General features: G+C 33.9%; 1 protein-coding gene across 1 annotated transcript in view; it reads left to right on the top strand.

Moving 5' to 3' along the window:
• The window catches only part of LOC129231717 (alpha-tocopherol transfer protein-like), a 44,050-nt gene extending 30,267 nt beyond the window's left edge, over positions 1–13,783 (top strand). The window contains exons 6-9 of the mRNA XM_054866080.1: positions 5,969–6,162; positions 8,524–8,634; positions 11,139–11,238; positions 13,632–13,783. Coding sequence (XP_054722055.1) covers positions 5,969–6,162; positions 8,524–8,634; positions 11,139–11,238; positions 13,632–13,783 — 557 coding nt within the window. The remainder of the gene's footprint in view (positions 1–5,968; positions 6,163–8,523; positions 8,635–11,138; positions 11,239–13,631) is intronic.
• The last annotated feature ends 4,270 nt before the right edge of the window (positions 13,784–18,053 follow it).

The following is an 18,053-nucleotide window of genomic DNA, read 5'->3' as shown; positions in this document are numbered from 1 at the left end:
AAAGTTGCCTAAAACAAACAGTAACGATTCTTTCATACATGCAAATCTGCTCCAGTAGAACTGTATTATAAACCATTCTTGCATTCTCCCCCCCCCCCCCTCCATCCCCAGTCGTAAAAAATCGCTTTTATCATCAATAAGAAACATTAGTTTTGCATGTCCGCAGTTACCTGCTTTTTTATCAATACGGTTTAAAACACGCAGTTGAACAATTCGCGTCTTATTTACTGTATGTGTGTGTATGTGTGTTTCTGTTTAGGCACTGTAATTTAATTACGTTAAGCTTCCTTACAGAAATTTAATATTTTAAAGACTGAGTATTTAATGCTCATTTTCTAGTTTTTCTATTAAATGATGGTAAATTCTTCTTCCTTTTTTACCAACTGTAGTGCGCGAAAACACAATAACTAATAATAGATCAAATAGATCTGCGGTCAGGTCTTTTTTTTCTGTTAATTCAAGCGAAATTATTAAACTGATATGTCTTATGAATGTATGCATGAGAGTAAACCAATGGGGACATTCTGCATCTACGTAATTTTGAGTTTACTGGGTTTTCCACGGATAAAGATGGTTTTAACGCCCCTACATGCGTATTTCACGCATTGAAAATCGAAAATACGCTTAAAAAATTTAGTGAATCGTGTTTTTACTCTTTCTATTTTAAAAATAAATTTACCATCGTGGCATGGAAAAAAGAGAACCCGGGCAACAACTTCTGAGGGGCGGAAAACTCACTGTTTTCCTTTTTTTTTCCGTTGAAACTCATTATAAAAGCTTGAAGGAAGATGGGTATAGGCCGACATTTTCAAAACTTGCCAGGGCTCAGAAGTATCGTAGGTCCGGGCACTGACCATTTTTATCGAGATCGACGAGAGACCGAGTCGAAAACTAAGGGCCCGTCCCTTGAAGGGGCTCGGCTCGGAATGATAGCAGTTTTAATTTGACGTTTAGGGGGGGGGGGTTATGGGAGGAAGGGAGCCAGCGATCAAACTGACAAGGGGCCCACCTTGGTTCTCCGCGGCCCTGATTTTCTTAATTGATTCAGGACGTCCTGATCTTTATCCTTTGGGAAAAAGTAATGTAAAATGGAATGGAGGAGCGATTAAAAACAAATAGTGCTGCCATCTTTACGTGAAACTGAAATATTCAAAGTGAAACAAAGTGCAACTAACCGTTAAAAAAAATAGTGCTGCCATCTATAAGTGAAACTGAAAAACTCAAAGTGAAACAACGAGCTATTAGGCCAAGTGAGCGGAGACCATACATAAACGCCTTTTTATTTTTGACGATGATGAAAATAAAAAGTTATTCATATTTTTATGGCTACAATGTTCAATCAGTACTAAACTTTTAATTGGCCCAAAAAAATTTAAGCGCAAGTATTTCACGCATGTTGATATGATATAATAGAAGAAAAAGAAAGTCATAGACAGGCAATACAAAAATAGGTGTAATAGATGTTATCAGTGCTAGGATCCATGACGTGAACTGCGCCATTAAAATTTTTAGGGTGGGGGAGGGGGTAATTAGACAGGGTTTTTGGTTTCATTTAGGGGGGTCTCATTCTGGGGGGCGGCACTCCCCAGCATTTGAGGATGAGCACCATCGCCCTTGAGGGGAATGGGCACCCCTGCTAGAAGTGTGGGTAGACGTCTCAAACTAGGGCGCTTCTCAAACTTTTCAATAAAATACTGATGCGTCCCCCCACTTCCATTTCCACTAAAATCCCCCCCCCCCCCCACACACACAAACATACTTCTTAAAACGCTGAAGTTCATCCTGACATTTTTACTGAGCATAATAATGGACATCAAGCATGGCACGTAGGCACGTTACCTTTAAAATTACAAAATGTAATTACACACTATTGCCAACTGCGTTATAGAAAGGCGCTCCGTACAATAGTACAACTTCTTTTTACTAACAACATATTTCGATTTGGTGCATTTTAAACTTAGAAAGCTCTTTAAATATAACGTTTTCTTCAATTGTCTCAACTCCATCATAATTCGCGACGGCTTTTCAAAAAATATTTTACTTTCTCCAACTTAATGACAGTTTGCTCATATGAAATAGCTAGTTAAATTTTATTTTGAAGAATTAGAATTTCCATGATATTGCTCGTTAAAATTTAACTTAAAAAAATTATGCATGTAATGTAGATTTAGTACTTTACTTAATCTGTTGTTTCCAAGTATAAAAAAAAAGTAGTAGATTATTCATTAAAAATGTAACAATTGTTAGACACTTCTCCAGCGTAAGCAGTAGGAAATGTTAATTACTTCTTTCATACCAGTTATTGTTATTGTTGAATTAAAATAAAAAGAAAAGTTATATGATCTTAGTTTTGTCAATTTATAAAAAATTTTCATTCGACGGAGAGTCCATAAAGAGCACAGCAACCCCCCCCCCCCCCCCCCCCCCCCCGCTTTGATTTACCCACTTTTACCACTGAATGTCCTTATTTTTAACCACTGCTGATGAAACAAACAAATTCAAAATAAAGGGCGGTAGATTTTAAAAATAGCTCTTCATGAGGAATCCATTTAAGACGAATTGTAAACATATCATTGAACAGATAAATTTTCACTGCATTCAAAATAAGGTGTTGATTAATTGATTTGATTGTATTTATTTTCGCAAGTTATAAATGCCTCATTAAGTTGTTGAAGATTTTAGAAGTCTGCACTAACCGATGACAAGTCTGACTTATTTTACGATTTCGACATAAGATACGATTTCGATACGACAAGCTTTTACGATTCAGGTCTTGTTACACCGACTCATTCGATAAGAAAAGCAGTGGTTTTTGATTTTTATTTCTTTTTTTTTTTCACTTAAAGAATATCTTAAACTATTAGTAAATTAAGTAAATTGAAACAAATAATAATAATTTTAATGAACATCCACTGTCGATAGTTAAAAGAAATCAATTTTCTTTGGACTTGAACTTTCTTTTTCAAATAGAACTTCGGCGTTTGCTATAAGTACTAGCAGTGGTGCAGCAAAAGGGGGTTTGGGAGTTAAAACACCCCCCAGAGGCATTGTTTTTAACATAAATGCGTATTCTAATACAGTAATTAAATATATGAAAAGACTTAAACGGAGTTCTTAAGCAAGGGCAGGGCGTCTCGAACTTAAATTTTTGGCAGGGTAGAAATTCTCAATTCACCAAATAGAGCTTCAAATTTTGCCGAACGACTAAATACGAATATGCACAAATAAATACGCATGAAAAACGGACCTTCGGGCTTTTAAATATTGCAAATTGTCCCCAAAACATAAATGCTTAGGAAAAACGGACCTTCGGGCATTTAAATATTGCAAATTGTCCCCAAAACATAAATACGTATGAAAAACGGAGATTCGGACATTGAAATATTGCAAATTGTCCCAAAATTAGCCGAACTGTCAGATAAAATTTGCTTGACAAGGAAAATTTTGCGAGCTCACGGTGACCTCCTGTGACCTCCCCTCGGGGAGCTTAAGGTGTTGTTCTTTACGGTGTAAACAGAAAACCTTTTCATGCCCAAAATTATATATTTGTTGTAAATAGGGAAAAGCTGAATTGCAACATTACATTCAGTATCACGAAAAATTGTTAAACCAAGGAATATCTAATTAAATTGTTCAAGTATTACCAGTTACAAATGAATATACATGAGCATGTTTATCACATGCTTCTTTTATGTTCCGCTATTTGTTTAGTTATTGATTTACTTTACTTGTTCTTTTTTTTTTCTTTTCACTTTGTTTTTTGTACATTTATTTACGTACGTGCGTATTTCCTGATGAAAAATTTACTCCGCTAATAAATCCTTCACATCATGATTTAAAAACATTGCACTATGGTTTTGTTCTCTTGAATTTTGATTATTGTTAGAGATTCCTGAGTGCAGTATTTTTTAATTCGAATTCATATAAAATGTACTATCGATCAACATTTCTATCAACATGGTTTTAAACTTAGTTTACAAACCGTAATTTAATTCTTATGAAAACTTTAAAAATCTTTAAAAAGGCAAAGGTGCAACCCGCACTCAGTTTTAAATGAGTGTAGCCCCTGTAGTTCGGCATTTTATATCCTTGCTGTGTCTTGTCGAATTTTATCCAGAGGGAGGAAGTTAAAGCATACTAAAAGCTGTACAGTGAACGACCACTAAAACCCCTCTAAGCGCCATGATAATTGCTAGTCTTGGTTTCGAAATAGACTGGCAACTACAATTTCATTTCGAGTTTTTTTATTTTATTTATTTTTTTTTCTTTTTTTTTTAATTTATTTATTTATTTATTTATTTTTTTGACCTGCATGCTTTCGTTAAGCAAACTGCCAGGAATTATCTGTTTCTTTGTGGTGCTTGGTTTTAGGGGGCGTGTGGGGGGGGGGACATTTTGATATCTATACAGGTGTAGTTACAACTCTATCGCATCGCCAATTGGCTCCTTTTGTAATCAAAGAGGACTGATATAATATTTTTCCCCAGAAGAAAAACAATTTTCAGCTTGAGGGAGAAATTAAAATTTTATAATTTTATAATTTTTACTTATTGATAGATGATTGTACAAAAAATTACTTTTAGCCAGTTTTTTGGATTTGGATAATGAAGTCGGGATAAACAAAAATAAAGTTTTCAACACAGTAAATTTTGGAGAAAATTTGTCATATCATCGGTAATTCGAAAGATATAGTTGATGACTCGTTTCGGGATTTGCTTTAACAAGTTTAAAATACATTTGAATAGAAAAAATAGCTTTTATAAATAACTACAAATTAAATCATTTTTTCCTAAAAAGGAGAAATCATGGAGTAAAACAGTTTATTTTCTTTATTTCGTTTAAAAACTCATTGAAAAGTGCGGAATAATATCATTACTAGTATAGTTCGAGTTCAATAATGAAAACCCCTAAGAGCGGCAACCCTCTCTGTGCGGCCATATTTTCACGGAACGGAGGGGTGGCTGCTTAGAGAGGTTTCATTGTATTGCAAATCTGCAACAATATGAAATAAAGAGTTAAGAGAGCAAATTTTAAAGCAAAGTATAAACATACGAATTCTTTGGGTATTTGAATTATTGAAAAGTGCATACACATGTTAACACCATCGTATTGAAAATTATGAAGAAAAACATTTGGAATGTCCAAATAATGATAGGAAGAAAACCATACGATAGTATAATAAAGAAGAAAATTAAATAGATTTCATTAGAAAGAGCACAGGCAAATAAGTTTCTGAACGCATAAATTATTTACCCTCTTGTCCCCGTTATAAAAATATGATGTCTTACAGTTTTCTGAAATTTTAAGGGTTTTCTTTTTTTGTGTGTGTGTGTGTGTGTGTTACCAAACGGAACTTACCTTCTGGATTACCTGACAATTTAAAGCTAACCGTGTAGACCAGCATTTCTTAAATTGTGTTCCGCGGAACCCATGGTTTCCATGGAGATCATCAAGGGTTCCACTATCATTCTTTATTTTTCTTTCTTTTTAGAAAAGTTAAAAAATCTATCGAAATAGTGAATTTTCAAAACTTAAACTTAAATTTTAAACTTTAAAGTTTTGTTTGTGTCTTCAAAATTTTGTTTTCAAAGTTGTTTTAAAATTTTATTTTTTTGTTAATTTTTCAAAAAAACGTTTTGACATTACAAAATTTGACTTGAAGCAATTTTCACTTTGACTGTAAGTAAAACATTTGAAGAATGTTGCTTCAAACTTATACTACTTTTGAAAAAATAGGGGCTCTACGAGAAAACTGGTTATTTAAAAATGTTCCACTCCTTAAAAAAATTAAGAAACGCTGGTGTAGACTGAAGTTAATTATTTGAGGACAGATAACAGTTCAAGCTTTTAGTTTTATGCCCATCCTCTAACGTTCATCGATGACAGATCAAATCAGAAACGGATACTATCAAGCTGAAAAATATCGTCAATGTAATCCTAAGCATTGAAACATTTCATTTCGTTTCAGGTGCGTTAGATGTGTCCCGCCACAAACAGTCGGATGTCTTCAGATCGTTTATCCTGACTATGGAAGCACTGATGGAGTGTGAGCTTAACCAAAAGAGAGGCATCACTTACATCTTCACACAAGAAGGATATCATATTAGCCATGCTTTATTAGTGGGTCTCAGAGATCTTCAGAAAATGATAAGTAGCGGAGAGGTATTTATAGAGTAGAATACTTTTTAGTTCAATCGAAATTTTGCTGTGTTTTATTTGCCTACGTTATGTTGTTTTTATTTATACAGGGTCTCATACCAGTAATTAACGCGTTGATGTTAAAAATTAATTTCTCGAAAACTAATAATTCAAAAAATTCTATTTAAATTCTGAAACAAAGTAAAATACATGGGAATTTGATACATGTCCGATGTGTCTTTCATCTCTAGCTACAATATGGTGCAAATGAATAGCGAAATTCTGCATCACTCGCTAAAGGATCGAAGTTTCAATGCTTTCAATAACAGTCTGAATCGCAGTTTTCAGGTCTTTGATGCTCTTGGGGTTTCTAGCGTAAACTTTGTCTTTGATATAACCCCACAAAAATGAACCGCAAGGGATCAAGTCAGGAGAATATGATGCACAATTAGTTCCCATATTTTTAGATTTGATCCTAAAGCCAAAGTCCGCTCATTATAGTGCTCTTCAAGCAGATCAAGCACTTCATTGGAACGATGAGGTGGTACGCAGTCTTGCATGTGCCTCGTGCTTTCGAAATCCAGCTCACTTTGAATTGCTGGTATGATCTGTTTTCCCAAAATTTCCACATATCGCTTAGAAGCGAGTCTGTTTGTTGTCTTAGGCTTAATCTCAGTCGCAAACTTTCTTTGGGTCACAATTGGGCTGGTTTTGTTCGAATAAAATGTTCGAACCATGAAAATGCGCTCAGAAACGCTATATCTCGACATTTTCACTGAAAAATAAACAAAAAAAAAGCCAACTCAGTGAGACTGCGCAAAAGAAAAATCCGCCAAAGCACTGAATCTAACCGCCGAGTTTGGACTTGATACACCAAACAGTTTTCGAGATATTGAGATTTTCTTTCCAACGCGTTAATTACTGGTCACCCGGTAGTTAAGGCTTATTCATTTTATTTTTATATGGTCACTTTTATTTACTGCTTTTAATTTGATTGCAATATTAATGTTTAACTTTTATTTGACCGATTGCATTTGTTCTGCTTTTATGCTTATTTAATCCTAAATTTTAGTGTTCAACAAAGGGAATTTGTTATTCAAACGCTACGCTTCACAAAAGATAACCATCATTGCTGAATTCAGCAACCTCAACCAGTGGCGCCCCAATGGGAAATCACGGGAGGTCACTCTGACCTTCCAAAAACTTTCTTACTCGGAAAATTTTGTTTAACGATTCGGAAAATTGGGAAACAGCATTGCAAAGTTGAAATTTTTACAAAAAAAAAGAAAAAAAATTATAATGATGCTATGATCATGTTTATTCATTGGGTACAATTCGGAGTTTCATTTATAAAATTGAAAATTTCTCCTGTCAGAAAAAATTTTAGTTCGGCGCCCACGACCTCAACTTAGTTCGACAAAAAATGTTGACGCGATTTTGCTACTTCTATTTATGACAGATCCCTCGTCAGTTGTTTCTTGTTCAAAACCAAAAATAAATACCAACGATAAAAATACATCGATTTTTTTTTTCTTCCTAAAACCTTCTACTGGCCTACATGCTACGTGTGAAATCTTGTTTGAGTTATAAATCTTTATTTAAGCATAAAGTATTAAATGTTGCTTTGTACATATTACTTGGGTTATTCATTGGAAAACTTAAAATAAGTATCTCTTTTTTCAATTTGCTTTTTTTTTTTTTTTTTACTAAATTCATTACATTTTATTAAACATTAATTTATTAAATGTATTCACGAGTATTCACGAGTTTAGTTACAATTTTAGTTATTTTTGGGAATCAATCTAGAATGAAAATACTGTGGTACAGTGCAGAAACCTTATAATCAACGAATTTCTGTTTCTTTGAAAAGCCGTATAGTACCTCAAACGACTTTACGCAATACAATTTTACATTTGTAGCATGCTTTTGCTTCTATAACCCATTCTACAAATTTGAAATCTGACCAAATTCAAAAATGCTTTGTAGGACTCTCCATATTGGGGCAACTCCCCACTTTGCAATTGTTCCAATGAGGAGATATCTTCCGGCCAAACTTTCATGGTAGTATCATTGCTTTTGTCTTGATTAAGAAACTAATAGCTTTCTCCCAGACATCCTTTAAAAACATTTTATGTCCAAGTTTCTCAACAACGACGGCGACATCTACAGCTTTGAGATTCAAGCAGAACTGCCGAAGACTACGGGCCAGACAGAATTTTTTAAATTAACTTCTTTCTCTATAGCAGAATTATTCATCAACCAATCTAATTTTTAAATTTCAGTGTAAATAAAGACACTGATTATGGGATAACTGCACACAACCACAAAACTAGAAATTAGAAAGATGGCAGTTTTTGATGATTTTTTTTTTTTTTTCAATTATAGAAAGCTATGCCTGTGAGACATAAGCAAATGCACTGGATGAATGTGCCTAAATATTTGTCAACTCTTTTTCACGTGCTGAAAACATTTTTAAGCCAAAAACTTCAAGACCGAGTAAGTAAACATTTTCTTCCTCGTTTTCACTTCCTTTTCGTCATATATAGAATCTGTGTACTGTGTACTGTGCTCCTTTCAATAGCGTCATGTCTCAAAAAACGCAATTTTTCAGGAGGTAAAACCCAATTGGTTTTTCAGCAAAATGTCTGGAAATATCATTTTGGATGTCAGACTATTTTTCATGTTTTCTCGTCTCATAGTAATCAGTACAAAGAGAAATCAGGTGGTACATTGTTGGGTACTCCCGCAATTCATTAATATTTTCCAGGAATTGTCTTGAGCAGTGTGATTTTGCATAATCTCAATCGTATTACAGAATTACGCCTTTTCTGTTGACAATCGTTGGAATATACTCGACAGTCATTGCACCATCTGAGTTCCATTTCTTCAGATCACTACGTCACTTGTTATGTGACAAAAACTTGAAAATTTGGCCAATATCAAATCCTATCGTCAGATATTTTTCACTAAAACTAATTGACTTCATCTATCCGGCATTGAAAATGTGTGAACACCAGATGACAAATGAGTGTTGATAACGCGGGTAATTTGATTTGCAAAAAAAAACTTGGTAAACATTTATTTATTTGAAAAAAAATTTTGAAAAAGTTTAAAAAAGACTTTCCGGTCACCCTAATACGTCAGCACTTGATTTACCCATAGAGGGTTTGCCAGGAAAATTCCGGTTCTAAGAAGGAATATGATTTTCAATAAAACTTTAAAATATAATCTTCTTTACATAAAAAGTAGTCGAAAATTTTGTACTGCATAGTGAATAAAATATGACAACGTATATAAAGTACAAATAGAGAATGAAAAAAGGTTAAAAAACCAGCAAACAGCTGTTTTGGCACTCTTGATTTGTCTAGCACTCCCCCTTTTCCTAATGTTTGGAAGTCTGTTATTTGATTTATTTTTTGTCCGTAACGTTTTCTCCTGAGTGCAACTGTCCTCTGGAGTTCTGACTTAACCTTGACGTCATCGTTTCCGGTACTGCTCTCATATCTTTTACAACTCGTCTCTCATTCCATTGTTCGCCTCGACTGTGTTTTAGTCGGGTGAACCTGTCTTCGTTTTTAATTGCACTGATGATGGCACTTGTATTTTAGAGTGCCGAAACAGCTGTTTGCTGGTTTTTTAACCTTTTTTCATTCTCTATTTGTACTTTATATACGTTGTCATATTTTATTCACTATTATAATATTCTTTGTTTAATGATTGAATAAGTGACTCGATGCCTGCAGTGACTCGATTGCGCGAAAAAAAAGTTTAAGCGTGATTTTTTTTTTCGGTGTAGAGCACTAGGCAGAAAATACCTTTCTGGAGAACTTCCGAGGATGGCTACATTAAACTTGGAACAGACTTTCGAAAACGGAATGAAAGACGGAAAAAAAACTTTGTGACGGTAGCCAACGTGTCACTACAGCCACATCACCTCTTCTATAAAAGTAACGAACGCTATGTCGGGTTAGAACTCAGAGGCCGTTGACTGCTTCGGTTAAAACGAAAGCAGTTTTCAGTCTAATTTAATAGTTGGTTTCAGTTGCCCATGGAATCTGTTTCTCTTTGTGTCTCTAGTTAATACTACATCTATGACTGCATTATCCTCACTGCTCCTCGTAGGCTATGCTTTTACCCATTTGCTTCAAAATTTCAATGGCTCTGCTGTTAGAGTTATGTATTTAGTTATACCAACAATATACATGAAATACACCGCTAGCTCAGTCATTTCCAGCCGAGGACTGCAGTTTCGTGCTTATTAGCACTCATCAGCCCGGCATAGGAAAGTGACTGAGCTGGAGATGGAAAACCTCTGAACACTGTAAAAAAAAACTGTAAATTTTGAAGAAGTTATCCGTATTTTTTACAGAAAAAAACTGTTCGTAATAAAATACAGGATTTCTCTGTTTTTTTGAATCTGTAACCGGTTATACTTTGTTTTTCTTCGAATCTTCGAAATTTCGCCCGCGTGTTTGGATTTTCGTTCTCGTGCTCGAGTTTTTGATCTTATATTTATTTAAAGCGAGTAAGCCTTAAATCGTTTGCAACTTCCATTTCATTGCATCCTAATCAATATTTTATTATTATGTTTTTTTGTCATCTGTTACAGAGGCATATTCGGAAATTTACCTTTGTATACATGTATTTCGTAGTAGTATAGTAAATATTGAAATGGATTTATGAAAGTATAGTTTCATTTTTTAATCTTCATAAAATAATAAATCAGCTTGAATAAATAATAAAAATACGGAAGATTTCTGTAAAATAAACGGAAGAAAACTGGCGTCCTGGCTGACAGTTTTTTTCTGTAAATTTTACGGATTTTTTTTACAGTGAAGGAAGCCAAGAGTGCCAAACAAACTCGAAAACCAACAATATATACTACATCTACGTTCAAGACGCCACCCCACCTCACCAGTTAAGGGTTCAAAAAGCATTTGCTAGTGAGCAAACTATGCGTGCTATTTGTTTTTTCATTTATTTATTAATTATTATTTCAGATTATGATCCACCCAAATATAGCAGCACTCCATGAGCATTTTCCCCCATCAATGCTTCCAAAAGAATATGGTGGAACAATTCCTCTCAGTGAAATGACAAGTAAGTGACAAGTTAATCGTTGAATTTTCCACTACCTCTTTCCAGAAAGCTATATCTTTTAGCACTTACATTGTTCAGTCAGTAATGCATTAGAATCAATTAGTTTAACATTCACTCCCCGCTTGTGAAGTACATAGCTTCTTCAGTGTAGCTGATTTTTTTTACGAAAAAAGAACTCTCTACAATATATTTATTTGAGATGTACAATACAACTTATAAGCAGATATATTTTCAACACCCCTGCAGTTTATAAGCGTACTTGCTGCATTGCACTATTATTTCGAAATAAAAGTTGTGTCAAGTGTCGTATGTTCAACAATCAAACTTAAATAAAAGAGGAAAAATAGAGTATATTTTCCCATCAACGTGTAGAAAAGTCAAATTTTATGACTCAAATTTTTAATTTAGACCTCTTTGAATTTTTTTTTAAACTTCAAAAAATCAGTTATTGTTATTAATAGGCGTAAACATTCCGTTTCACGGAGTTTTTTTTAATGAAAACTCCCCTGTTGGAGGGTTTTTTCCCCCACAGGGAAAGAGCGAAAAAAAACCTATATGAATTCCTGGGCATCAAAGGAATCTGTGCCAAATTTGACAAAGATCTGACGCAAACTGGATTTGCATAAGGAAAATCCCCCTATGTGAATTCCTGAGCATCAAAGAATTTCCATGCCAAATTTGTAAAGATCTGACGTAAAATGTGGATTTGTGTAAGGAAATCTCCCCGATGGGAATTCCTGAGCGTCAAAGGACCTGTGTACCGAATTTGGCAAAAATCCGACGTGGAATTTATATAAAAGAACACTCACGCAACACACACTGCCATTTTTTTAATATGTATAGAAGATTTCACGCATTGAAACTCGGAAACGTGCTACAAAAATTCAACTACGCGTATTTTCAGGTTTGGAATTTTAAATAAGAATTTGGCATCGTGGACAATGGGGGAAAAAAGCAACAAGAGATTTTAACATTTGATTTTTTTCCTTTTTTTTTTTTTAAATGTATGATTTCAAAATGTTAAGCGTTCTAAATGTTAAAAATCGAAACAGTACAAATATCCTCTTTTCCTGCTGTCTTCTTTTTCATCCTTACAAAGTTTTTTTTTTTTTTTTTTGAATTTATGGTGGAGGAGGGGGGGATCTTACGGTTTTCGTGTATTTCACTCCTATGAAATTAATTTCCCTCCTAAAAATGTGAAGGAATATTTTCAAGCTTGAAAAATAAAACATTGGGTAGTTTTTGCTTACAAGATAACCCTAGTTACAAAATTTATTTTTGGAAAAAGCTTCATCGAATGCTATTCATACGGAAAAACGGCCGATTTTTTCAGAGTTTAAAAAAGTTAGTTCCAATAAATACCAATAGAATGAGCTTTTAAAATTGCAGACGCCATTTATTTTACACTAAAGCATATCGAAAATAATATTATTATTTTCAATAATAAAATGAAAACAATGCATACAGAACAAGTTTATCTCTGCTACCAATTACTTATTTTTTCAAATTGTTTAGTAATATTCACTCTTAAATTTCGTTTTAAGTAAATGTACAATCATGAGAATCAATTTTTAGAGAAAAGTATTCATTAGCAGCGGTTTTTACGGCCATATTCACCAGCTGAATCGAACCTCCCTCCATCAGACACCCGAACCGACGAATAAAGCTTTCTGATTCGTCGAAGAAGGGTTCGATTATAGTGATTTGGATCTCTGACGGAGGTTCGAATCTGCCGTTGAATAATCGTTAGAAGACAACTATATAAATAATGAAAACATAGTTAAAGCTGGTGCTACTGCACAACATCATTTGTTGGCTACATGTATAGGTTATAGGTTAGGGTGGTTTAAAAAATATTTTTTTCAGCTTGAGTTCAGGACACCCTCTAATTTTTTTAGACTTACTAATAGTATTATGCTGTAAATTCTTAGCTTCTTACTCAAATTTTAAGACGGTGTTCAATGACCCCCCCCCCCCCCAATTTAACATTAGCCGTACCATAAAAAGTGTCACAAATTTAGAAACATTTAATTTCCCCAGCTGTTTTTTTATGAATAATTATTTTACTGCAATGTATATGCATAATACTCGTGTATACTATAATATGTAGCATTGCTTTTTCATTCCAATGTATTTTTAGCCCCCCCCCCCATACTGTAGAAGTTTGGGGGAGGGGTTGAGCACCCTCTTTCAGTTGAAATGGTAAGCTGAAATTCTTCCAGTATATTGCTATCTACAAGTCTAAAAATTTCGAGGGGTGTCCCGGTATCTAGGAAAAACTTTTTTTTTTACATGTATTTTTGAACCACCTCATTGTTGGTGTTTAAGTAACATTTCCTCAGATAAGCGTTTTTAGATTAACGATAATATTCATTTAAAATTATCTATTTCAGAAAGATGGATTGAAATACTAGAGTCGAAGAGAGAACGCATCTTAGCTTTAGATCAAATGAAGGTTGATGAAAGCAAGCGGCCTAAAGGCAAGCATTCTGGACATTTAATTCCACGCCTGGTGAACAGCATTAGCAAAATGGAGATATACTAATCTAGAACTGTATTTACTGTGTTGTTTTCTGTAGCAGTAGTTATACACTTGTCTACAAAATGTTATTTATTATTAGTTCTGTGCATTTATCACTGTTCTATACAGATGTGTCAGTATCTTTGTGACTGATATATGAATTGTATTTTAATTTATAACTGAAGTAAACTTTGTATGATATAAATCATTCAGTGCCAGAGGCATGTGTCATAATACTGTATTGATATTTTACAAATAAAGTTGGAATAATTTAGATTATCGAGCTGGTTGAATTCTATCTAAAACATAAGTGGTGTGAACAAACAAAAAAACAATCAAAAGAAATGTTCTGCAAGTTAAAATTTTTTGTACCAAGTAAGACACTTTCATATCAATAGGTTCGTTGTCAATTACAGTTTTTTTTTTTTTTTTTTTTTTTTTTTTAAATCAACTTACGACTACGGCATTTGAATTGAATTATAATGTCATTAAAGTAAAAGTGACAAAGGATTTCGATAGAGCTAACTACATAGAAATATCTAATAAGGTTCAACCGATGGCAATTTTTGGCTGATGGGACGATGCCGATTATTGGCCGATGGTTCAAAGACGGCCAATGGTCGATTGTTTTCAGTTTGAAATAGCCGATACCGATGGAAAAACCTAACTAAGGAAGACCGAAATACAGGTTTCAAACATTTTTTAAAGGACAAAAAGTATTCAACACGTTGTACTCGTAAAAATTGATGGCAAATCATTTTAAAAAAAATGAATGTTATGTCAAAAATCACAGAAAAGTAGAAAAAAATACATGGGGCGCAGAAATATTTTTCTAACAGAAGAAAAGATAAAAGAGAAAAAGAGGGATTTAAAGTATTGTAATGAAGAGTCACATCATTACACTAGTAGTTAAAAACAGAGGTAAAAATGAAAGTAAAACAAAATTTTAACTAGAGATTTATTGTATTTCAATAAATAAAAATATAAGGATGGAAATCTTAAATACTACAATCGAAAAACGAAACTTTTAAATGTTTTTGGAAAAGAAAAACTTTAGGAAGTTTTCCCACAAAATTTTTATTGAAAATAAATATAAATAGAGCCACAGCCGAGGAGGGACCAGAGAGCGGTTCTTCAATCCTTTCCTTCGTAGCTCTAATCGTGGCCTGAAATTACATTTTTGGAACTTCAGTTTTTAATAATTGTTGCGGTTGAGTAATTTAGCCCCACCCCTTCCTCTGAAGTTACCATCGATGGCCTGAAATCGCGTTTTCAAAACTACAATTTAGGAGAAATTCCAGGACAAATCCCCATGTAGACCTCTGAATGCAACACATCCGAAAATCGTCTAAAGTTGCGTTTTTAGAACTCAGTTTCTAAAAACTGGCGCATGAGAGTCCGTAGATTCCTTTTCCCCTAACGCCTACCAAAGGATAGATTACAATCGCGTTTATAAGTTTTCAACTAAAAAATAAAAAAAAAAATCTGGGGAGCGTCCTCAAAGTCCCCCTTGCAACATCATTAAAGTTCTTCTAAAATTATTTTATGAGTTCAATACATCTCTGGATACCGACTAAAATTGAGTTTTGAAGCTTCTATTTTGAAAGATTGCTACTTCATATTGAACATTCGAGTTTAATATGGAGGGAGAGCCCTAATAATATCATCGAAGATCCTCTAAAACTGCGTTTTTAGAACTTCAATTTCCGAAAATTGCTCCGGGCGTGTCCCTGAACCCCACCCGTCTGCTTTTTTTTACCAAAGCCTACAATCAAATTTTTAAAACTTCAACTTCGGAGGACTTTCGGGGGAGGGGTACCTCCTGAACCTCTCCCGCCATCAACACCACTGAAGGTCTTCTTTACCTTCTTTTTTGGACTTCAATTTTTTTTTAAATTTCTGTTGAACGGTCCCTAACCCCCTTCCCCCTAATATCATCAAATATCGCCTAAAGTTGCACATTTGGAATTTTCTTACGAAAAATTACCGCAGAAGAGTGCCTAAATTCTATCCCTTCCCCAAACGCTTCCAAAGAGGGTTTGCAATCGTGTTTTAAAGACAAACTGGAAATTAAATTATAATAATAGTAATAAATCAAAAGTTCAAATAAAACTTTCACTTTTGAAAATCTCTATAACTAATATTCATTACAGCACAGAAACCAGTTCTGTATAAACCACAATAACACAACAGTTGTAACTAAAAGTGCAGAGCTTTTTTAGCAGTATACGGAACGTGAATATACTTGCTGAGTACGCTAAATGATGTTAAACATCATTAATAAAGGAAAATTATTTTTTGGTTAAATGAGTGAGAGTTATCTGAAAGATATAATTTGGCTTGAAATAATGAAAGCATTAAAATATTTTTAAACATTTTACGATATTAGGATTCCCTAAATTAAATTTCTTGACTTCACCTTTTTTAATCACTCACTTTAATAGCTGTGAAGAAATGATTTTCTTAATTAGTTCATGGCAATATAATTGGAGGGGGGGAATTGAATGTAGAATTTAAGAAAATATAATTTTTTTTCATTTTCCATTCCTAAAAAGATTTTAAAATACTACCGCGAAGTAAAATTTGCAGTATGCAACCATTTTTCTAAGGCGACGAGCTATAAAATTATAAATAAGGATTTCAGTGAAAAAACGAGACTTTTTACGCCTTAAAAGCGAGAAAGAAGAATATAATGACTTTTTATGGATTTTAATCACCATACAGATCCTGAAATCGGCTATTCCCGCCCTATTCTTATGATTGAGCTTTTCCTGCAGTTTAATAATCAATCAAGGGCCAGAATATATGAAAGAATATACCAGTATTTATTTGTTTAGTGTTAAGTTAAAATTGTAAGCTAAAATCAGTGAAATGTCGAGGTTTTTGATTTTTGTTCGGGAAGAAAAAAGTTCGTAAATTTTGTACCGCGACATTGGTTGATCCCCCAAATTTGAGGCTTTTTTTTTTTTTTTTTTGCTTTAAATCTCTCTACTAACATACTAATACAAATTATTTAAATTTAAGAGCAGAAAATTCTTAAAACTACCATTAAAGTGAGTGTTTGATAAGTGTCTGCAATGTTGCGAAAATTTCGGTAGTGATCCGAAACTCCGCATATTTCCGAAGCCCAAAACTGGTGTTGGTTCCGTGGCTGTCCGATTTCAGGCCCTATGTTGTACTTACTTTTAATTATGCAGTGAAAAATAGAAAAATAAAACATCGGCGATACATTGTCATTTAGATATTTTTCAAGGCCGATGGGCCGATGTTTTTTCCAAGTTAGCATTGGCCGCCGATACCGATGGCTCAATTTTTGAACCATCGGTGCCGATGCATCGGTCGAGTCCTAATATCTAACATATCAAATCGCTTGTTTTACTCAATAAGACGATGATATCAAGCAGTACCTACTTTGCTTCTTACCTTTAGTATTTTTGCCGTAGCCGGATTTAAGTTTTTTAAACTTCTTTTTTACTTTTTCCTTGCAAGAATATTAATCCTCCCCGTGCAATGGAGAGGTTTGATACAATCGTAAACATTCAGAAAAACTGGACTAGTTTTTCAATTTCAACTAGAATTTAGCATAAATAAAAAATATCTTAATAAGAAAACATGACAAACAATTTTCGTAAACGTCAAAAAAATATTTTAAAATAAGCCAAGCGTATCATTCCTCTCCTACTTCACGTTCAAAATGACGACATGGCACGGGAGAAGTTGTTGTCCATGTTGAAAACTGGTCCCCACTCACCTTAGTGAAAGGAAGAGATCCTAACATCTAGATTGCAAAAAAGTCATAAAATGCATAAAATAGAGAGAAATCTTTAGGAACCTCAGTACACAACATACCTAACACGCAACTATAGCACTACTTTGTTTAGCTGTTACACAACAGCTTTAACACTAAATAGTTTCGGAACTGCTGCCTGCCCTATTAAGAAGTTTTTTTTTCTCTGCACAGACTTCTTAACTCAATAGAATCGGATTTAAATCTAGTCACATGATTGCAATGGGTTGAAGCTCTTCGATTAAGTACAAAACCAGACAAAAATTTTAAGGTATAAATAAAATCTCGATGTCTAACGGATCTAAGAACCGAATACCGTTCATACTCGCGTTCATTATTAGAAAAAATGAAGCAGTTTTACGTGACACACAGTTGAGATCGTCAGGGGTACCCTGAACTGAAATTTTTAGGAGGGGAAAGTTCTCACTTTACCGAATGAAACTCTGAATTTTACTGAATGAAAAAATATGAGCTTGCGCATGCCTCCATCTTACAAGAAGAAACAAT

The sequence above is a fragment of the Uloborus diversus genome, chromosome 10 (assembly GCF_026930045.1).
Source record: "Uloborus diversus isolate 005 chromosome 10, Udiv.v.3.1, whole genome shotgun sequence".
Taxonomy (NCBI): domain Eukaryota; kingdom Metazoa; phylum Arthropoda; class Arachnida; order Araneae; family Uloboridae; genus Uloborus; species Uloborus diversus.
This window is presented reverse-complemented; position numbering and strand designations above follow the sequence as displayed.